The 19,166-nt window shown below is 59.2% G+C and overlaps 1 protein-coding gene across 2 annotated transcripts in view; it reads right to left on the bottom strand.

The window, feature by feature from the left end:
* SLA2 (Src like adaptor 2) overlaps positions 1-19,166 on the bottom strand; it is a 25,667-nt gene extending 6,501 nt beyond the window's left edge. The window contains exons 1-5 of one of the 2 annotated variants that reach the window (XM_002710821.5): positions 18,248-19,166; positions 14,716-14,849; positions 10,958-11,057; positions 10,612-10,698; positions 9,993-10,096 (exon numbers count right to left, since the gene is read on the bottom strand). In XM_002710821.5, coding sequence (XP_002710867.2) covers positions 9,993-10,096; positions 10,612-10,698; positions 10,958-11,057; positions 14,716-14,809 — 385 coding nt within the window. In that variant the 5' untranslated portion in view covers positions 14,810-14,849; positions 18,248-19,166. Of the gene's footprint in view, positions 1-9,992; positions 10,097-10,611; positions 10,699-10,957; positions 11,058-14,715; positions 14,850-17,417; positions 17,556-18,247 lie in introns of those variants that run through there. The other variant, XM_017341639.3, reaches the window with a different exon arrangement.

Genomic DNA, 19,166 nt, shown 5'->3' with positions numbered 1-19,166 from the left:
GGATGAGTGATCAGCATAGCAGTTAAAGGGCCGGCTTCGTATCACTTCAATTTTTTTAAAGATTTATTTGAAAGAGTTACACAGAGAGAGAAGGAGAGGCAGAGAGAGAGAGAGGTCTTCCATCTGCTGGTTCACTCCCCAGTTGGCCACAACAGCTGGAGCTGAGCCGACCCAAAGCCAGGAGCCTCTCCCAGGTCTCCCACATGGGTGCAGGTGCCCAAGGACTTGGGCCACCTTCTGCTTTCCCAAGCCATAGAAGAGCTGGGTTGGAAGTGGAGCAGCTGGGACTGAAAACGGCACCCATACAGGATGCAGGCACTGCAGGCGGCGGCTTTACCCGCAGGCCACAGCGCCGGCCCCTCTGTCCAGTTCTTGGCTCGGCTCCAGCTTCCTGCTATTGCAGACCCTGGGAAGCAGCAGTGATGGCTCAAGTGATGGTTTCTGCCATCTATGTGGGAGAACCAGGTTGAATTCTTCGCTCCTGGGTTTCCCCCCGGCCCAGCCCCAACCACTGTGGGTACTTGGGAAGATCTCTATATATCATGCTGTCTCTACTTGTCTCTTTGCCTCTAAGTTTTTAATGAATTTATTTAAAGTCACTTAACTGGGGCATGTGCTGTGGCGTAGTAGGTTAAACCACCATTGCTGCGCCAGCATCCCATATGTGTGCTGGTTCGAGTCCTGGCTGCTCCTCTTCTGATCTAGCTTCCTGCTATTGTGCCTGGGAAAGCAGCAGAGGATGACCCAAGTCCTGGGGCCCCTGCAACCACATGGGAACCTGGAGGAGGCTCCTGGCTTTGGATTGGCCCAGCTCAGGCCATAGCAGCCATTTGGGGAGTGAACAAGTGGATGAAAGATCTCTCTGCTTTTGCCTCTCTGTAACTGCCTTTCAAAGAAAAAAAATTTTTTTGACAGGCAGAATGGACAGTGAGAGAGAGAGAAAGGTCTTCCTTTTTGCCGTTGGTTCACCCTCCAATGGCCACCACGGCCGGCACATCGCGCTGGTTTCAAGCCAGGAGCCAGGTGCCTCTCCTGGTCTCCCATGGGATGCAGGGCCCAAGCACTTGGGCCATCCTCCACTGTACTCCCTGGCCACAGCAGAGAGCTGGCCTGGAAGAGGGACAACCGGGACAGAATCCGGCGCCCCGACCGGGACTAGAACCTGGTGTGCCGGCGCTGCAAGGCGGAGGATTAGCCTAGTGAGCCGTGGGGCGCTGGCTTCAAAGAAATTTTTTTTAAATTACTTGGCCTTAAATGCATGAATTTATTTCTAGGCTCTCTTACATCTGGTAGTCTACTTTTCTTTTCTTCCTTTCCTTTTTAAAGATTTGTAAAGCAAAGTTAGAGGAAGGACACAGAGAATGAGAGATCGTCCATGCTCTGGTTCACTCACTAAACGGCACAACTGCAGTCACACGTTTCTCCCAGGTCTCCCACGTGGGTGCAGGGCCCCAGCACTCAGGCCATCTCCTGCTTTTCCCAAGTGCATTAGCAGAGAGCTGGATGTGAAGTGAACAGCCGGGTCTTGAACTAGAGCCCCCCATGGGATGCCAGTGTCACAGGCAACAGCTTAACATACTGATCACCATGTCCGTCCCATATTAAAAATGATAGAAGTGTGGGTCTCCCATATAGGAGACCTGGAAGGAGCTTCTGGCTCTTGGCTCTAGCCTGGCCCAACCCCAGCTGTTGTGGCCACCTGGGGAGTGAGCCAGCAGATGGAACATCTGTCTCTCCGCTCTTTGTAATTCTGATTTTCAAATAAATAAATTTCTTCTAAAAAAAAGTGAAAGAGACATATTATAAACTTTATTCCAGCTACTTCTACAAAGTTGAAGAAATTGACCAATTCCTTATGAAGATATAAATGATCCAAATTTCTACATGAACTAGAAAATACAAGTAGCCCTATAGCTATAGTGTGGTTGAGTTCATAATTTTAAAACTTCCCACAGGAAAACTCTGGGTCCAGAAGGCTTCCTATCAAACACTTAAAGACGACTTCCAGTTCTGCAGGAACTCTTAGAAAACAGGAGGGAACAGTTCTCAACTCACTGTATGAGGCCAGCGTTGCCTATATGTTAAAGCCAGACAAAAGCATTATAAGAAAACCATTAGCTCAGGTTCCTCACATATACAAAGACACAACAGTCCTTCAAGTTATAGCAAAAAAATTTTAAGGTTTAATATTATTTTATGTTTTAATCGGAGAGGCAGAGGGAGGGAGGGAGCGCAGCATGTGCACTCCTGGCCACTGGTTCCCTCCTCGAATGCTCACAACGTCCAGGAGCCAGGACCTCAACCCAGGTCTCCCACACGGTGGCAGGAACCAACGACTTGAGCCATCCCTGCCCCTCCCAAGGCCTGCATTACTCACTTCCTGGATTCAGGAGCAGAGCTGAGCATCGGGCACTCCTATTTGGGATGCAGGCATCCTACGTGGCCCCTTAATCGCCAGGCCCAATGGCAAAACCACACCTGAGAGTTACCAGACTGACCTGGGGACTGAACCAGTGGATGGGAGATCTTGCCACCCCCCCCCTTTTTTTTAAGATTTATTTATTTGAAAGTCAGAGTTACAGAGAGAGAGGTCTTCTATCCACTGGTTCACTCCCCAATTGGCCGCAACAGCCAGAGCTGCGCTAATCTGAAGCCAAGAGCCAGGAGCTTCTTCCGGGTCTCCCACACGGATGCAGGGGCCCAAGGACTTGGGCCATCCTCCACTGCTTTCCCAGGCCATTAGCAGGGAGCTGGATCAGAAGTAAAGTAGCCGGGACTTGAACCGGTGCCCATATGGGATGGCGGCACTGCAGGCAGCGACTTTACCCACTGCGCCACAGCGCCGGCCCAGAGATCTTGCTCCTGATCCATCTCTCTGTGCCATATAATAAATATGTACACAGTAGATCTGTCTTTAATGAAAGACAGTGTGATTGTACTGGTCAAGCTCTATGGAATTTAGAGAAGGCACCTAAAACTAAGAAGTGAGTTTAAAAAGGTGACCCCAAATGTATACACTTGGAGAAGTATGGACTAGGGCCTCCACCGGCAGGGAGACGCACGACTCTGCTCCGCATCACCGCATCTTTAAAGGACCCCGGCTAGGGGCCGGCGCTGTGGCGCAGCGGGTTGAAGCCCTGCCGTGACGCCTGCGTCTATCAGAGTGCCAGTTTGTGCCCAGCTGCTCTGCTGCTGGCCCAGCTCTCATGCACCCAGAAGGCAGGAGATGGCTCAAGATAGTCCAGGTCCTTGCCGCCCACGTGGGAGATCCAGACGGAGTTCCTGGCCCGGCCCTGGCTGTGTGGCCATCTAGGGGATGAACCAGTGCATGGACAATCTCTGTCTCTTCCAATCTCTGTCATTCTGCCTTTTACTTTATTTTTATTTTTATTTTTGACAGGCAGAATGGACAGTGAGAGAGAGAGAGACAGGGAGAAAGGTCTTCCTTTACCATTGGTTCACCCTCCAATGGCTGCCGCGGCCGGCGCACCATGCTGATCCGAAGCCAGGAGCCAGGTACTTATCCTGGTCTCCCATGGGGTGCAGGGCCCAAGTACTTGGGCCATCCTCCACTGCACTCCCGGGTCACAGCAGAGAGCTGGCCTGGAAGAGGGGCAACTGGGACAGAATCCGGCGCCCCGACCGGGACTAGAACCCGGTATGCCGGTGCTGCAAGGCGGAGGATTAGCCTATTGAGCCATGGCGCTGGCCAACTCTGCCTTTTAAATAAGTAGATTAAAAAATTATCTCTTCTTGAGCGGTACATCCCTGAAGCAGCTGTGAAGCGGAGAAAGGGTTACAATCCTAGAAGTGGGCCCGGGAGCCAGCCCACCCAGTGGAACTAGTGACCAAGGCTTAGACCCTGTGTGTGGTTCTTCAGCCACCGCCCCGGCCACTGGCATCGCAGTGGTTAGAATCAGAGCGTAGCCACGCTGGGCAGGTGGCTGGTGAGCTCAGGGGCGAGAACCAGCCCTGCCGACCCCACACGCCCAGTGTCCCTGCTGTGTGTGTGTTCCCGCCAGTCCCAAGCTCCGAGACCTCTCCTTCCCGACCCAGACTGGCCGGGTTCAGCTCCCACACAGAGCCCTGCTGCCCCACGCTCCCTGGCTTACGTCACACTGTCTGACCTCCGATCTGCTGCTTCAGCTGTAACAGGGGCCATAACCGTCCCAGCCTCACCAGGTCACCACAAGGACTCGGGCGGTGAAGCCCGAGTGTCAGGCACAGCGTGTGGCTCGGAGCCGGTGCCCACAGACCCTGCTCGGGCCTCTGATCCCTGCTTGTGCTGTCATGTGTGCACCTGCACAGCCCTCACCGCCTTCCTCGCCTGCTCGTGTGCAGCCCCTGCACCGTGAGGCACCAAGCACCCCGTCTGTTACCCCACTCTCAGCCCCACCCCTGTGAAACAGCAACCGTGAGCGGCCAGGAGGTGGCTCTGGCTTACCCTGCCGCCATGTTCCCATCTCAGCGAGCAGTGCTGCCTCTCACCAGCACATCACCAAGCCCAGACACTCGACTTGGCCGTTCCTGTTCCCCCCCGTCCCCCCGGCCGACAGAAAGCCCCGTGGTCTCTGCTCAGAACCAGGCCACTTCTGCCCTGCGACGGCTTCCTACTCCCGCCTGGCCACCAGCGCACGCTCCCCTCACGGCGGTGCAGGGGTCAAGTTCATGCCACTGCCACCCAGAACCCTCTCCCCGGAAGCCCACAGCCCTGGAAAGGCCCTGCTCGACCTGACTCCTTGGTCCTGCCGCGGGCTGCGGCCTGTGCACACGCGCTCCCATGAGTCCCAGCGCGCCGGTCCTCTGAACCCTGCTCTGTTCTCCTCAGGGCATATACCACCACCAGACACCTTGTAACTTGTTCGCTGTCCACCTTGCCAGTAGATTGTGGGCACAGACCTTGCTGTCCGTGCCGCCGAATCACCAGTGTCCACATCAGTGTCTGGCACGGTCGGCACTGGCGGCACCCACGCTAGAGCCGCTGGTTACAGTCAGTGCCCTGGTAACAGAGACACTGCTGCCCTCCCACTGCTGTCTGAGCACAGGCGGTGCTGGGATCGATTCGGGAAATCCAGTTGCATCATTTGGAGCAGACATATTGGACAGATACTGGACCCTGCCTGGCCCTGGAACCCGGCCTCTGCTGGGCGCCACAGGGGCGACAGAGCCCTGGCCGACAGATGCCGTGTCTGGGTGCTGAGGACGGTGCCCAGGTGACTTTGGTTCTGTCCTTGGCCACCTGATGCTAAAACCGGCCTGAGCTCTCCTGCCTGGGGGACGGGCTGCCCCGGCCCTTCTTCCTCTGCATGCAGACATGTGCTCCCTCCGTCACCTATGGGGTAAACAGCCACCAAGCACTTCCTATGTACCGGACGCGGCCCCGGGCCCAGCCACCATAGGAACGCAAGACTCCAGGGACATGAGTCCTGTCTTGCCAGCACGTCCCACAGCCAGGGGTTTAATGGTCCTCGCTATAAGTGCTTAGTTCTGGAATTCTCATCAGACCATGGATCCAGATTTTAAGAAATAAATTTATAGGGCTGGCACTGCAACGCAGTGGGCTAAGTCACTGCTTGCAACCCGCATCCCGTTATCAAAGCACAAGTTGGAGTCCTGGCTACTCTGCTTCCCATCCAGCTCCCTGCTAATGTGCCTGGGAAGGCAGTAGGTGGTGGCCCGAGGACTTGGGCTGCTGTTACCCATGGAGGAGACCCAGCTGGAGTTGAAGGCTCCTAGCTACTGCTTGCAACCCGCATCCCGTTATCAAAGCACAAGTTGGAGTCCTGGCTACTCTGCTTCCCATCCAGCTCCCTGCTAATGTGCCTGGGAAGGCAGTAGGTGGTGGCCCGAGGACTTGGGCTGCTGTTACCCATGGAGGAGACCCAGCTGGAGTTGAAGGCTCCTAGCTTCAACCTGGCCCAGCCCTGGCTGTTACCGCACTGGGCGAGACCAGTGGATGGAAATCCTATCTCCTTCTCTAATGCTCTGCCTTTCAAATAAATAGAAAAGGAAAGAAAGAAATTGACTGTAGCTACACAGAGGTCTTTTCAAATTGCCGTGGGAACCGCAAGCAAAGAGTAACTGCAGGGCCCTGGGACAAAGGGCAAAGTACAAGTTCCTGGATTCCAGAAAGCTCCGGCAGGCTCAGGCAGCCTCACACCTGGACCTCTGGGATTGGGCACCGAGCTTCCCGGGCGTTCTGATGATGATGGTATAAGAGGGAGGGGAGAGGGCTGGGAGCCACCGTGGGAAGCAGGCCTGGCTTCTCTGCCGAGTACTCCAAGAGCCGACAGCTCAGGGATGCCAGACACTGCAGCCGCCACCGTCTGTGGCTGGAGGACAGGACCCACAGCTTAGCGGACCTGACCAGGAGCTGCTCGGTGAGGGGTCCCGGTGACGGCACGGGCAGGGCCCCGGCATGAGCAGCAGGAGCCGCCCCTGCTCATCGGTCCCCTACGGTGCCGAAGCAGAGCATCAGCGCTGCGGGGAGGTGAGCCGGGCGTGCGGCACCCAACGCTGGCGCTGGCCCCTGAAGCAGTCCGTGACCTCCACCGAGTCTTTGGGGGCCCCTTCATGGATTAAGGCTTCAAGGCCCTCGCTGAGCCAGGCCACGGGCTAGCACCAGGCCCAGGACACAGCCAGGTTTCTGCGGGGGGACTGCAGGGAGATGGCACCCTCCCCAGACTGAGGGACGTAGGATTCCTCTGTGGTCCACACCCTTGTAGAAGCCCCTTCCCCAGGGCCCTAAGTCACTCTCTGACCCCTGCAGCAGGGGGTGCTCCACAACGCAAGTCAGAGGCAGGAGCCGTCCTTACTCCACCCCGGCTCCCCGCAGGGGAACTGTTTTCTTTTTTTTTTCTTTTTTTTTTTTTTTTTTTTTTTTTTTTTGACAGGCAGAGTGGACAGTGAGAGAGAGAGACAGAGAGAAAGGTCTTCCTTTTGCCGTTGGTTCACCCTCCAATGGCCGCCGCGGCCGGCGCGCTGCGGCCGGCGCACCGCGCTGATCCGATGGCAGGAGCCAGGAGCCAGGTGCTTTTCCTGGTCTCCCATGGGGTGCAGGGCCCAAGCACCTGGGCCATCCTCCACTGCACTCCCGGGCCACAGCAGAGGGCTGGCCTGGAAGAGGGGCAACCGGGACAGAATCCGGCGCCCCGACCGGGACTAGAACCCGGTGTGCCGGCGCCGCTAGGCGGAGGATTAGCCTAGTGAGCCGCGGCGCCGGCCAGGGGAACTGTTTTCAAACTCCAGAGAACAGAGGGGCCGTTCAGCCAGCCCGAAGAAGACAGGTCGGCCCTGCCCCCAGCAGCCGCATCCCACAGGCCTGGGGTGGGGCCCCGTGCCTGTGCTGTGGACGCGTTCCCTACCACCCTCCTGCAATGTCCTCGAGCCCCTAGAGCTTTGGGGTCAAACTACTACTGACCACAAACCACAGCCTAAATTCGCACACATTTCAAAATAGCTGACCCACACGGCACAAAGCAACCTCGGTCACGTCCTGCGCGTGTGGGCACAAACGCGTGCACACACACACACACACACACACACCCCGGTTCCCGCTCAGCCCAGGTTGCACGTCACCAACACCCGGGGGCCCCGGGCTCCCCCACCAGTTCGATCGGAGCCTCTGCGGCGAGATGCAGTCGTGTAGTCCACACAGCTCCCCTGAGGCCGAGGGCTAGCCCGGCAGCACCACCACTGAGCACTCTTAGAAAATTCCTCAGGCCCCGCAGCAGACCTACGGGTCGGCCTGGGCGCGGGCCCAGCGGTCAACAGGTCCCCCTGCTGATTCTCATGCGCCCAGGTTGAGACACACAGGCGTCTAACCACTGGCCCAGACGGCCTGCGATTGACAGTGAGAGATCACCCCAAGTGAGAGGCTCGAAGTGCCGGGCGGGCAGGCGTTGTGGTGAGGTTAAAGCTGCTACTTCAAGTCTCCACGTCCAAGCCGGCTCCCTGCCAATGTGCCTGGGACACAACAGGTGACCACCTGAGCTCTGGAGTCCCCGCCGTCCGCAGGGGAAACCCTGAGCGAGTTCCTGGCTCTTGGCTCTGGCCTGGCCCAGCCTTGGCTGTTGCTGGCCTCTGGGGAGTGAACCAGGAGAGGGAAGACCTCTGTCACTCTGCCTTTCCAATCAACAAAGTCCCAGGGGAACGGGCGGGGTCTTCCCTTTCCATGACAAGGCCTGCATTCGGACCTGCATCGCCTGCTGTTGGCCATGGAGACCTCACCGCCAGTCATCATGGAAACTTCGAGATCTTCGCTCCCCTGATCTGCCTTCTCCCTCCCTCGCACACGGGGCAGAGCAGCAACAAGGCCAGGTCACTACACTCCTGGGGCTGAACCAGGCCAGGTGGGGTGGGGTGGGGGTGGGGCGCCGAGCACGGAGCACTTCCGGCGGCTTCTCATGCTCACCGGGGCGGCCTGCAGGGCCCTGTCCCCGCTGTGGCTTCCTGTTTGCAGCCGCTGCACTGGGGCCAGCTCCCCCGCCACAGCCAGCCCAGGCTGTGAGGACGAGGGTGCCTGGAAGTGAGCAGGAGGGGCTGGGGAGAGGTCAGCTCCGGGTGCCCCCCAGGCCAAGGTTGGAAAGGCAAAGACAAGTTGGAGGTGCCCCAGGAGGGAAACCGAGGTAGAGATCCAAGGACCCTATGGCTCGACAAAGCTCAAGTTAGGCCAGGTGCCAGGAGGCCTGTCCTCACCCTCGGGCGCCCCTTCCCTGGCCTGGCCCTGGCAGTTCCCCCCTGGTTGCCCGGATGGGCCTCTCTCGGGTATCTGGTCTGTGAGGAATCCTGGCTGGGTTTGAATTCTGGCTTGGGACTTACTAGCTGTGTTTCTCCAGGCAGATTTTTTGTCTTCACTAAGCCTCAGTGTTCTCATCTGGAAAATGGGGGCACTGAAAGTATAATCCCCAGAGGGTCATTACAGCATTTAAGGGGAGCGCTGAGGCTGCTCAAATCCGCCCATATCCCCCTTTGCCCCTGCTTAACGGAACTCAGGCCCAGCTCAGATGGAGTCAGGACCACCCGAGATGATCCATTTGAAGTTTTTATTGGCCGGGGCCCTGCACCAGGCGTGGGAGGAGTGCCGTGCCCCTCCCCCTCGGGGGTCTCCGAGTCAGTGTACGTGGTGGACAGGTGAGGAGCAGGGCGAGGACTTCTGATGGTTTCCCAGCTCCAACCAGCTGCGGACCCAGGATACAAAGACCCCATCAGCATGCTCACGTGCTGTGTCGGAGGCCGGGGCGGGGCCTGGGACTGCATGGTGACAAGTCCCAGCTGCCAAGGTGCAGGCCGAGCCGGGACCCTGCTGTGGGCCGCCCACACCCACTTTGAGGGTGAGCCCTTGCAGCAGCAGCGAGGGGGTCCGCACCAGCTCCAAGGCCAGGTTCTCTGGTCCTGCACCCCCCACCCCCACCCCAGCAGAAGGACAAGCCCCGGCATCAGTGCAAATCTCAAACACTGTTTCCCAAAGTGTGTGCCATGGAACTCCAGCCACAGTGACCAGGGAGCTCCGAGAGCAAGGATCGTGTCCACCCCCACCCCATAGATGCCCGGGCCGCTGTCTAGTTCCCTCCCCGCAGTGTAGGGGTTGAGCAGCCCCTGCTGAACGCACATGGAGTGAAGCTCACCCCGGGCTGCGTGGGGAAGTCTCCGCGCTCCCCGGGACTCGGCTCTGACAGGTCCCGCGCCGGCACAGGACTCTCCCCACAGAGCACACGTGGAGTCACCGGACCGCAGCGCCTCGCTCCCCCGAACACCCGGCACAACCGCGCCTCTGCAGGGGGCCAGCGCCAGCTTCCCAGTCCCAGGCTCTGCCTCGCGGGCTGCTCCGGCCCCTGCTGGTCCACACTGCTCAGCCTCACTGCCTGGGCCCCCATGCAGACACCTCCCGACCACCTCGCAGCCACTCCTCCACGCAGTCCTCCTGTCCCCTCCAGCACAGGCTGGGCCGAGCGCCGACACGGGAAGCCCTCCGCCCGGCCGCGCTCACCCACCTCTCCTGGTCTGGCTCTCCCGGATGAGGAAGGCCCCGCCAGCGTTCCCAGGCAGCAGCAGCAGCTCCTCAGCCTGCTCCCGGCTCAGGCCCTCATACAGCCAGCTGGGGGGAAGGGGCAGGGGTCAGCACCTCACTGGGACCCTCTGCCCCTGTGTGACCCTGCAAAGGCCCCCCTCCCTTCCCTTCCTCTCTGGGCCCCAAGGTCTCTCTGCAGCACGGAGAGCTGGGCTTGGGGCCTGAGGGCTCCTCCAGCCTCATCTTCCGGGTCTGGAGCCCAAGGGCTCAGCTTCAGCATTCTCTGTCTGCAGAACCCACTCCTGAGGGGCCTGGGGGTGCCAGGGGGGGGGACCCGGCCTCTCCCATCACGACTCCGTTCCCCTGCAGCCTGGTTCCCAAGCCTTCGCCTTTCCAAGAATCCCCCCCCCCCCCCCCGTCTGTTTCCTGGCCTCAGGCTGTGTTCACAGGCTGCCCCGGCCCCCACACATCCCTCCCAGTGTTCTCCAACAGGGACCTTCCCTGACCTCTCCCGCTGACCCAGCAGGAACAGGTTTTCGGCTGCTGCGCCTGGGAACAGAATGAGGGTGCTCCCTGGAGGCCAGGCTGGGCTGGGCACTCACCCGTGGGAGACTCTGGCCGCGTGGACGCTGGGGATGCAGTACTCCCGGCCCGAGGCTTCTGACAGCACTGTCCACCAGTCTCCGTCCCTGCACAGAGAAAGCAGAGGGCCCCGGGACCTGGGCACGGACCGTCATGGGCTGGATCCTGCAGCCACCGGCCCGCGGTTTCCCAGGCTCCCTCGCACATCCCAGGGTCCGGGATGTGACAGGTGGGCGTGACCCAAGCAAGGCACCCCCACCCGCCTGCTTCTCCCCGGGGTGTGTCGAGGGTGAGCGCCCTGCCTGCCTCGCCCTTTTCTGATTGGAGCAGGAGCGCAGCTGCGGGCAGCCGGGGGCACGGACTTACTCGGAGACGATGGTCAGCGGCTCCCCCAGTCGCAGCGACAGCTCGGCCTGCCTGCCTGCCGGGAAGCTGCCCAGGGCCACGGCTGCGGCCTTGCTCTTCCCTAGACGGAGGGGACAGAGAGTTACCCTCGTTAGGAGGACAGTTCCTTAGGCCCACTGAATTCAGAACGTACCTACGAGAATGTACGCGAAGCAAAGCACAGTAACACACGCCGTGACCAGGGCAGCTCCCAGGACAAGAGCAGGCCCCGAGGGACGCAGCCAGCCTCACTGAGGGTGTTATAGGAAAACAGACGTGCGCATAAAGTTGAACTGGCTACCGTCTAGTCAATCAACCAGTCAGCTGGTTACAGCTTAACTAACTGATTGTTTTAATCGGTTAACTGGTCCCAGCCTTTTCTCAAAGCTCGCTTGCTGTGGCTGAACTGTATATTGGTTTTGTCTGGTGAGCTTGGCATTGAGTCCAAATCTGTGGGCTTCTCCAGAATCTAATTTAGGACTGGGCCGGCCCGCCCTCCAGACGTGAGGGCTCCAGCCTTCGTCCCTTCCCATCGCCCGCCTTCCCTGAAATCTGAAGCTCTCCCAGGGTTCTGCAGGCCCCGGGGTTGCTCAGCCAGGTCTTGAGATCCCCACAGAGGCCTCAAGTTCACATGGCAACAGGCAAAGGATCCTTGGCAACAGCCCCTTGCAGAATTTTTGATAAAGGGTTTTTGCTGCTCCAAAAACAAAGCCAAGGGGCAGGCGTTGCCACTCGGGCCGCCCTCATCCTATCTGCCTGCGTTCCAGTCCAACTCTGCTCTGACTCCAGCTTCCTGCTAATGCACACCCTGGAAGGCGGCAGGCGGGAGACCCACACTGCGTTCCCCTGGCTTTACCCTGGGCCAGCCCTGCTTGTGCTGGCTTCCAAAGGATGCAAGGTCTCTCCCTGCCTCTAAAAGAAATGAAATTTTAAAAATAAATATTTTTAAAAATTAAAAAAAATCTCAGAACCTACAGCTCTAAGCATCAGCGTGGAGCTGAGCTTCTGCAGGGTGCCGATGGGCTGGGTGCTGAGGTCGCCTCTGAGGGCTGGGGAACTCGGGAAAGACCAGCAGCTGGGGCCAGGGCCCCCAGTCACCGGGGAGCGCTGCTATGGGCACAGAAGGAGCACGAGGCCTCCCTCCCACCTCTCCCCTCACTTCCTTGTCGTGCCCAGTGGGAACTGCACCCCTGCCTCTCTGCTTCCTGGAGGGGACCCCTAAGGCACAGCTTTGTAACTCCAGAGTGCTGTGCCTTTCCCATGGCCTTTGTCCACGGCAGCAGGTGGAGAAGAGGGGCCACCCACAGGCCCATGGTTAAGACCTGGCCCAGTGCAGGGGCCCGCAGGTATGGGTGGCCCAGCCAAGTGTCCCCGTCCTCCCTGCCACCACTCGCAGAGCACCTGCTGTGTCAGCCCTGCAGGCGAGCTCTGGGCAGCAGCTGACTGGGCCTCACGTCTACAGTGAGATGGGGCGTCTAGGCGGCCCTGCGGCTTCCACGGGGGCACTCAGCAGGGCAGCGAGTGCTTACCCCGCACCCCGTCTCGGGCCTGGGCAGGGGCACTGGGGCTGGACAGCAGCATGCTTGTCAGCAAGAACACAGACTCCTTGGTCCCCGGCGGGCCGAGGTTCAGAGGGGGAGGTGGAGACGTCTGGCTGGGGTCGCAGAATCCGAGGGAGACGAAGCCCCCGGCTACGCAGAGAAGTGTCCTGAGCATGTGGGGGCTGCGAGGCGGGGCGTCGGGTGCATGGGGCTGGATCAGCACAGGCCTCGCATCCCCGGCCCACCTCGGGACTCGGCCCCCAGCTTCCTCTGCCTGTGGGGCCCTGGTGCACGCCACTTTCCCATCCTTACCCACTCTGCATGCGTCTTTGGCTGCTCCTGGCCTGGCCTGGAGTGCTGCTTCCATGGGGAAGTCCTCCAAGTCCCTCCTCACACAGTCACGCAGCTCTAACACAGCTGTCATTCATCAGCGCTTGAACGCCTGTCTCGGCGGCTCTCTCTGAGGGCGGGCGCTGTGCCTATCTTGCCCACCGCCGCGTCCCCACATCCCACCCAATGGCCTGGCATGTGGTAGAGCCTCAGCAGATCTCAGAGGGGTGCAAGGCTGATGGACAAACGGTCCTGGGAGAGGATGCCCAAGACTCCCTCTCCCATGGGGACAGACCTGCCCTGGAGACCCGGAGGGAGGGAGGGAGGGGTACAGTACGGCTGCCAGAGGAAACTGGGGGGGGGGCTGTGGTTTCCAGGGCCCTTCCTGCAGGCCCCTTGCTGCAGCTGCCTCCCAGCCACAGTCCCCCGTGGGGCCCAGGGAGGCAGGTACTGGGGGGAGGAGGATGGGGGGGTCCTGCCCTGAGGAGAGGGCAGGAAGCCATGGCAGGAGGGGCGGCCGCGGGGTGGGTGGGGGAGGAATGTTCAGGTGGAGCAGCCCCCCCCAGACAGGGATGTCCAGGCGGCTCGGTCCTGCCTCCTGCAGTGCAGCTTGGAGCCGAGGGACCTGGTTATCAGTTCATCTTATGGGTCCCTGTGGTAAGGCCACAGTACCCAGATAGCCGGCCACCAGTCCAGCTGTGTTACAGCAGGAGGCTGGAGACACAGGCCCCTCCCCGATCAGCTGCAGGCCCAAATAAGGGAGACTGAGATCCTGGGAGCAAAGGGACTGGGCTCGCAGCCGGCTCCACGGGCACCAGTTCCTGGGCAGGACCCCTCCCTCTGGCCACACTCCTGGCCCCTCGATTCTGTGTCTCTGGAAAACCCCAAGACCTGAGCTGATGAGATTTGAGAAAAGATTTGTGTGCTGTTTTGAGGAACAAGAAAGAGACCTAGGGCCATAGATTCTTCATCAAGATGTTAGAACTTCTAAGATATATTGATTGTTCACTTGTCCTCATTTATTTGTCTATTATTATTATTTTTAAGCCAGGACGAAGAAAATCATGATTGTCAGCTCAGCCAATGCACCGCCCACTGTTCACAGCACCTTAGGTCCAGCAGAACTTTCTAGGTGACGGAAATGTTCTAGAATTCGGTGCTGTCCAGTGAGGTAGCCATGAGCTATGTGCAGCCATTGAGCACTCAAACCATGGCTAACCGGGCTGAGATAGTTTTTTTTTTTTTTTCTAATTTAAATTTATTTCAGAAAAATTTACTCATTTGAAAGAGCAACACAGAGAGGAAGAGGGAGAGCTTTTCCATCCTCTGGTTCACTCCTCAAATGGCCACAACAGCCAGTGCTGGACCAAGCTGAAGCCAGGAGTCCAGAACTCTATCCAGGTCTCCCACATGGGTGGCGGGCACCCAAGTACTTGGGCCATCTTCAGCTGCCTTCCCAGGCGCGTTAGCAGGGAGCTGGATTGGAAGCGAAGCTGGGACTTGAACCGGCGCCCACTCGGGGTGCCCGCATCACAAGCAGCACTTCAGCCCACTGTGTCACAGCACCGCGCCGCCGCACGTGGCTCATGGCTACTGCGGCTGGCAGGCTCAGCCTATGAGCTGAGGAGGGAGCAGCAGGCCCTCCTGGGTAACTGCTCCAGTCAGTGCCTGCGCCTCTCTCTCCCACTTCCTCATTGTCCTGCTTGTTAAATGTCTCCCTGCTGCCACAGGCCCCACAGAGCAGGGTGGGAAGGGGCTGGTATACAGCAGGCGCTCGGTGAGTGGTCAGGAAGGCTCACAGTAAAGCGTGGGACCGTGCAGCCTTGCGGGGCCCAGGAAGGGCCTGGCTGCCCCAGCCCCGCGGCCTACCTGCTTGCAGGGCCACAGGGTCTCGGCCTTGGGCAGAGGGGTCTGAGCTTGGACTTGGCAGGGTTTTCCCTCTGCTGGGCAGACTCCCCATCATTCCGCAGCAGGGCGCTCAGAGGCACGTCTCCGGGAGGAACCTGAAAGAGACGCTGCGATGGGGATGCCCGCCGCCCGGCTCGGCGCAGCTGCCCTGCCTGGCGGAGGGGGTGACGCCCGCCCTGAGGCCCACGCACCAGCCGCTCCACCAGGTCCTGGGGCCTCCTGCCCCACGGATGAGCTTCTCTGCGCCGGCTCCATTCTTTGCTTGTATCCCCGGAGCGCGTGCCCTTTCCTCCCCCCAAGGCCGGTCTGGAGCCCACCCCTCCTCAGGAAGCTTCCCCTAAGCCCCCCGCTTTGCTGGCGGCTCCCTTGAATTCCTGTGGCTCACTTGGAACCTTTTCCCTGGCCTGGGCCCGGGCTCTGCCCCTGGGTGGCAGGGGGCAGAAGCAGGACAGTGAGCTCACTCTCCCCCAGCACACCAGGACCCTAGGCTAGGGACAGAGGTGGGCAAGGGGGTCCTGAGGGGTCTCGGGAGCTGGTGTCACAAGCAAAGGTGACCCTGAGCCGTCACAGGGCACGGTACGGTGGCTGGAGGTTGTAGGTCAGTGCCGACCGGCCAGGCTCAGGGGGCCTGGCTGTCATGACTCTTCCCTTCTCCGTGCCTCTTTTCCCTCGTCTGAAAAATGGGGATAACAGCACCCAACATCCGGCCCAAGAGCTAAGAGAGCCGGCAGGCCGCGGGCCAGCACTTCCTCTCTCACTCCACCAGAGGCCTCTCCGGGGGCTCCCTTCCCTCTCGGTTCCCTCTGTGTTCCTCTGCAAGTTTTAATTATTCATTGATTAGAGTGCTTATTTGTTTGCAAATTTGTAACAATTAGGTTTATTTGTAAGGAGAGAGACAGATTTTCCACTTGCTGGTTCACTCCTCAGATGTCTGCACTGTCTAGGTTGGGCCGAGCCAAAGCCAGGAGCCGGGAACTCAGCCTGGGTCTCCCGTGTGGCCGGAGGGGCCCAAGCCTCCCCGGGTGCACGAGTGGGAAGCTGGACTCGGAGGTGGAGCTGGGGCTTGAACCTCTGCACTTCGCCATGGGGCGCAGACTTAACCACTGCGCCCAGTGCTGGCCCATGCTTCTTAGTTTAACCCCTTACTATCCTGCAGTGCCAGGAGGAGGAGAGCAGCTGCTTTCCCATTTCCTCAGGCCCTGGCGAGGCACACAGAGGCACTGAACACCACTAACCCGGTGGGCAGAAGCCATGATTAGCTCTGGGACAAGTATGTTAGATCAGTTCAAATCCCCAGGTTTCTAGGGTGGTACCGACTTTTCTAAACACTAGTGTGGGGAGAGGGAAGGGTGCATTCTGTGTTTATTTTATTTATTTTTTAAAAAGATGTCATTTGAGAGGTAGAGTAACAGAGAGAAGGAGAGACAGACAGAAAGGTCTTCCATCTGCTGGATCACTCCCCAAATGGCCACATCAGCTGGCGCCGGACCAATCCAAAGCCAGGAGCCAGGAGCTTCCTCTGGGTCTCCCACACGGGTGCAGGGGCCCAAAGACTTGGGCCATCTTCTACTGCTTTCCCTGGCCATAGCAGAGCCATAGCAGAGAGTGGGATCAGAAGTAGAGCAGCTGGGACTAGAACTGGCGCCCATATGGGATGCTAGAGCCAAGGGCGGAGGCTTAGCCCACTACGCCACAGCATCAGCCCCATTTTTTATTTGTATATTTTTTAAAGGAAGAGCAACAGCGAGAGCGAGAGCAAGATCTTCCATCTGCTGTTTCACCCCTGAAATGAGCACAACGGCCAGAGCTGTGCCAGGCTGAAGCCAGGGGCCAGGAGCCTCCGGGTCTTCCCATGCAGGTACAGGGGCCCAGGCACTGGGGCATCTTCTGCTGATTTCCCAGGCTCATTAGCAGGGAGCTGGATTGGAAGTGGAGCAGCCAGGACTGGAATCAGCACCCATATGGGATGCCGGTGCTGCAGGAAGCAGCTTTACCTGCTACACCACGGCTCCAACCAAATGTTCTGCATTTCTTAATTATCCCAGTTTGGTTCGATTCACCCAGTGTTCTCCGAGGTGCTGCTCTGGGCCAGGTACCAGCCAATGCTGGAGCCCAGGAGGGAGCAGCTCACCAAAGGAGCTGGCAACACAGTGGGCCCCTCCCCTGCCTTTGACCCCACACTGCTGGGATGAGAGCTCTGGTGTTGTTATCACAGAGTGCCTTCCATGGTCTCCGGGACAGAACTGTCTGTGTAGGTCCTGTCTTAGGGGCCAGCATTGAGGTAGAGTGGGTTAAGCCACCACCTGCAATGCTGGCATCCCATGTGGGCATTGGTTTGAGTCCCAGCTGCTCCTCTTTCCACCCATCTCCCTGCTAATGCACCTGGGAAAGCAGCAGAAGATGCCCAACTGCTTGGGCCCCGGCCACCCCATGTGGGAGACCTGAATGGAGTTCCAGGCTCCTGGCTTTGGCCTGGTCCAGCCCTGTGACCATTTTGGGCAGTGAACCAGAGAATGAAAGATCTCTCTGTCTCTCCCTCTCTCTCTCTGCAACTCAGCCTTTCAAAATACATAAAATAAATCTTTTAAGAAGGGGGGCACGGCTTTGGTGCAGACTAGAGCCGGAGGCCACAGGGAGGGACCACCTGTGTGGGTCAGACTCACCAGGCTCAGCTGTGCGCCTCGCAGCTGCGGCTCAGGGATGGCCGTACCCACGCGAAGGGTGCCGGGGTGACGAGAGGAGCTCGGCTCAGAGGGTGTAAGGCTCAGCTTCCTTTCCCTCCTCCAGCAAGACCACAGCCCTCAATGCAACCAACCAGAGACTTCCCGCTGCAGGCAGAGGGGGATGGGCCCAGGGCCACCCGAAGCCGCCCTGGGTCCTGCCGCTCCCCTCCCCTGCCCCTGCTCCACTCACAGCCAGGGAGCTCCCGGGGCCAGGAGCAGGCACTGCTGTGGGCAGGCCTGCTGGAGGTACTGGCTCATCTCTAGGCACACGAGCATCTGGGCAGGCCTACCATGTGCTAGGCCCTTTCTAGGGGACCCGGGCCGTGGGTAGAAGGAAAGAACGAGCGAGAGGCCACCGAGACCTGCACCCCGGCCCCGTTTCAGACCCCAGGGCGGAGGCCCCGGTACTCACACGCTGTGAGTGCTGAGGGCAGTGCTGGGACCAGGGGCCCCAGCTTTCGCATTGCTTTTGTGATCTGGGCTGAGCTGAAGGAAGATCTCGCCCTTCTGGGAGGAACTGTGGACTCTGCAGCTGGACGAGGTCCAGGGATCCAGAGCCCTCGTGCTCACTGTGGCCCAGAGAGGGGCCTAGGGTCACACAGCACATCGCAGGAACCAAGACGGGGCTAGAAGGAGCAGGCAGGAGACCCAGGTTCCTTGCGAGTCGTCTTTAACAGCCTCGGCAGAGCTCCTGTCCCTTCTCCGTGAGCTTGTCTCCCAGCTGCGAGAAGAGCCCACTCCCCCTCTTCCTCACCTGCCCGCGTACTTACCGCTCTCTCGTCATCAGAGGCTCCGAGGGGCTCAGCAGAGACGCATGCTTCGGCTGGACAGATCTGGGCTCAGGAAGGTCCTCAGGAAGGCTGCCCACGTCCTGGGTCCTAGGACACCGCACACCCTCGGGGCCTGGGAAGATCTTCAGGGAATGGGCAGCTCAGCATCTGCCTGTGGTCAGCAGGTGGCCCACCGGGGACAGGCAGGAGCCCTGTGCTGCTTCGGGATTCAGCCGGGCAGCCTTCCCGGGCACAGCTGGGCCAGGAGAGGGGACTCAGGGCTCTGTCACGGAGCCCGGCGCAGGACTGGAGGCCCGGCTCCCATCTGTCTGCACCCTCTGTAGCTCACAACCACTCATTTCCTCTGACGGCATCGCACACCATCGAGGCCACCTTCCCCGAGTTCCTGTTTCTGGGGAGCAGCTGCCTCGTCACGATCCTGGAGTTGGAGTGTTTTTTTCTCTGGTTTTGTGACTTGGTCTTGTCTCAGGAGCCCAGAACCGAGGTAAGCGAGCAGGACTTTCTCATGTTGGCCTGACCATGAACGATCACAGGGAGGGGGAGGGGGCAGCTTGATTCTAGTAACTTCTGGGGTCCTCCCACGTCTTCTGAATCCAAATCGCTGCACCAGGAGCCTAGGAGTACTTTATCTCATTGCCTCCCCAACTTTTCAGCAATCACCCGGATCTTGTTAAACTGCAGGCTTGATGCAGCAGGCCGGGGTGGGGTTTAAGTTTATGCTTTTAATTTTTTTTTTAAACTTTGGGAGGCAGAGAGAGATCTTCCATCTGCTGGTTCACTGCCCAAATGCCTGCAACAGCTGGGAGCCAGGCCAGGCCAAAGCCAGGAGCCTAGAACTCCATCTGGGTCTCCCACGTGAGTGGCAGGGATGGACTCCAGCACTTGAGCCATCTCTGCT

The sequence above is a fragment of the Oryctolagus cuniculus genome, chromosome 11, assembly GCF_964237555.1.
Source record: "Oryctolagus cuniculus chromosome 11, mOryCun1.1, whole genome shotgun sequence".
NCBI classification, from domain to species: Eukaryota; Metazoa; Chordata; class Mammalia; order Lagomorpha; family Leporidae; genus Oryctolagus; species Oryctolagus cuniculus.
Note: the sequence above shows the minus strand (reverse complement) of the source record. Positions and strands in the feature narration are given on the sequence as shown.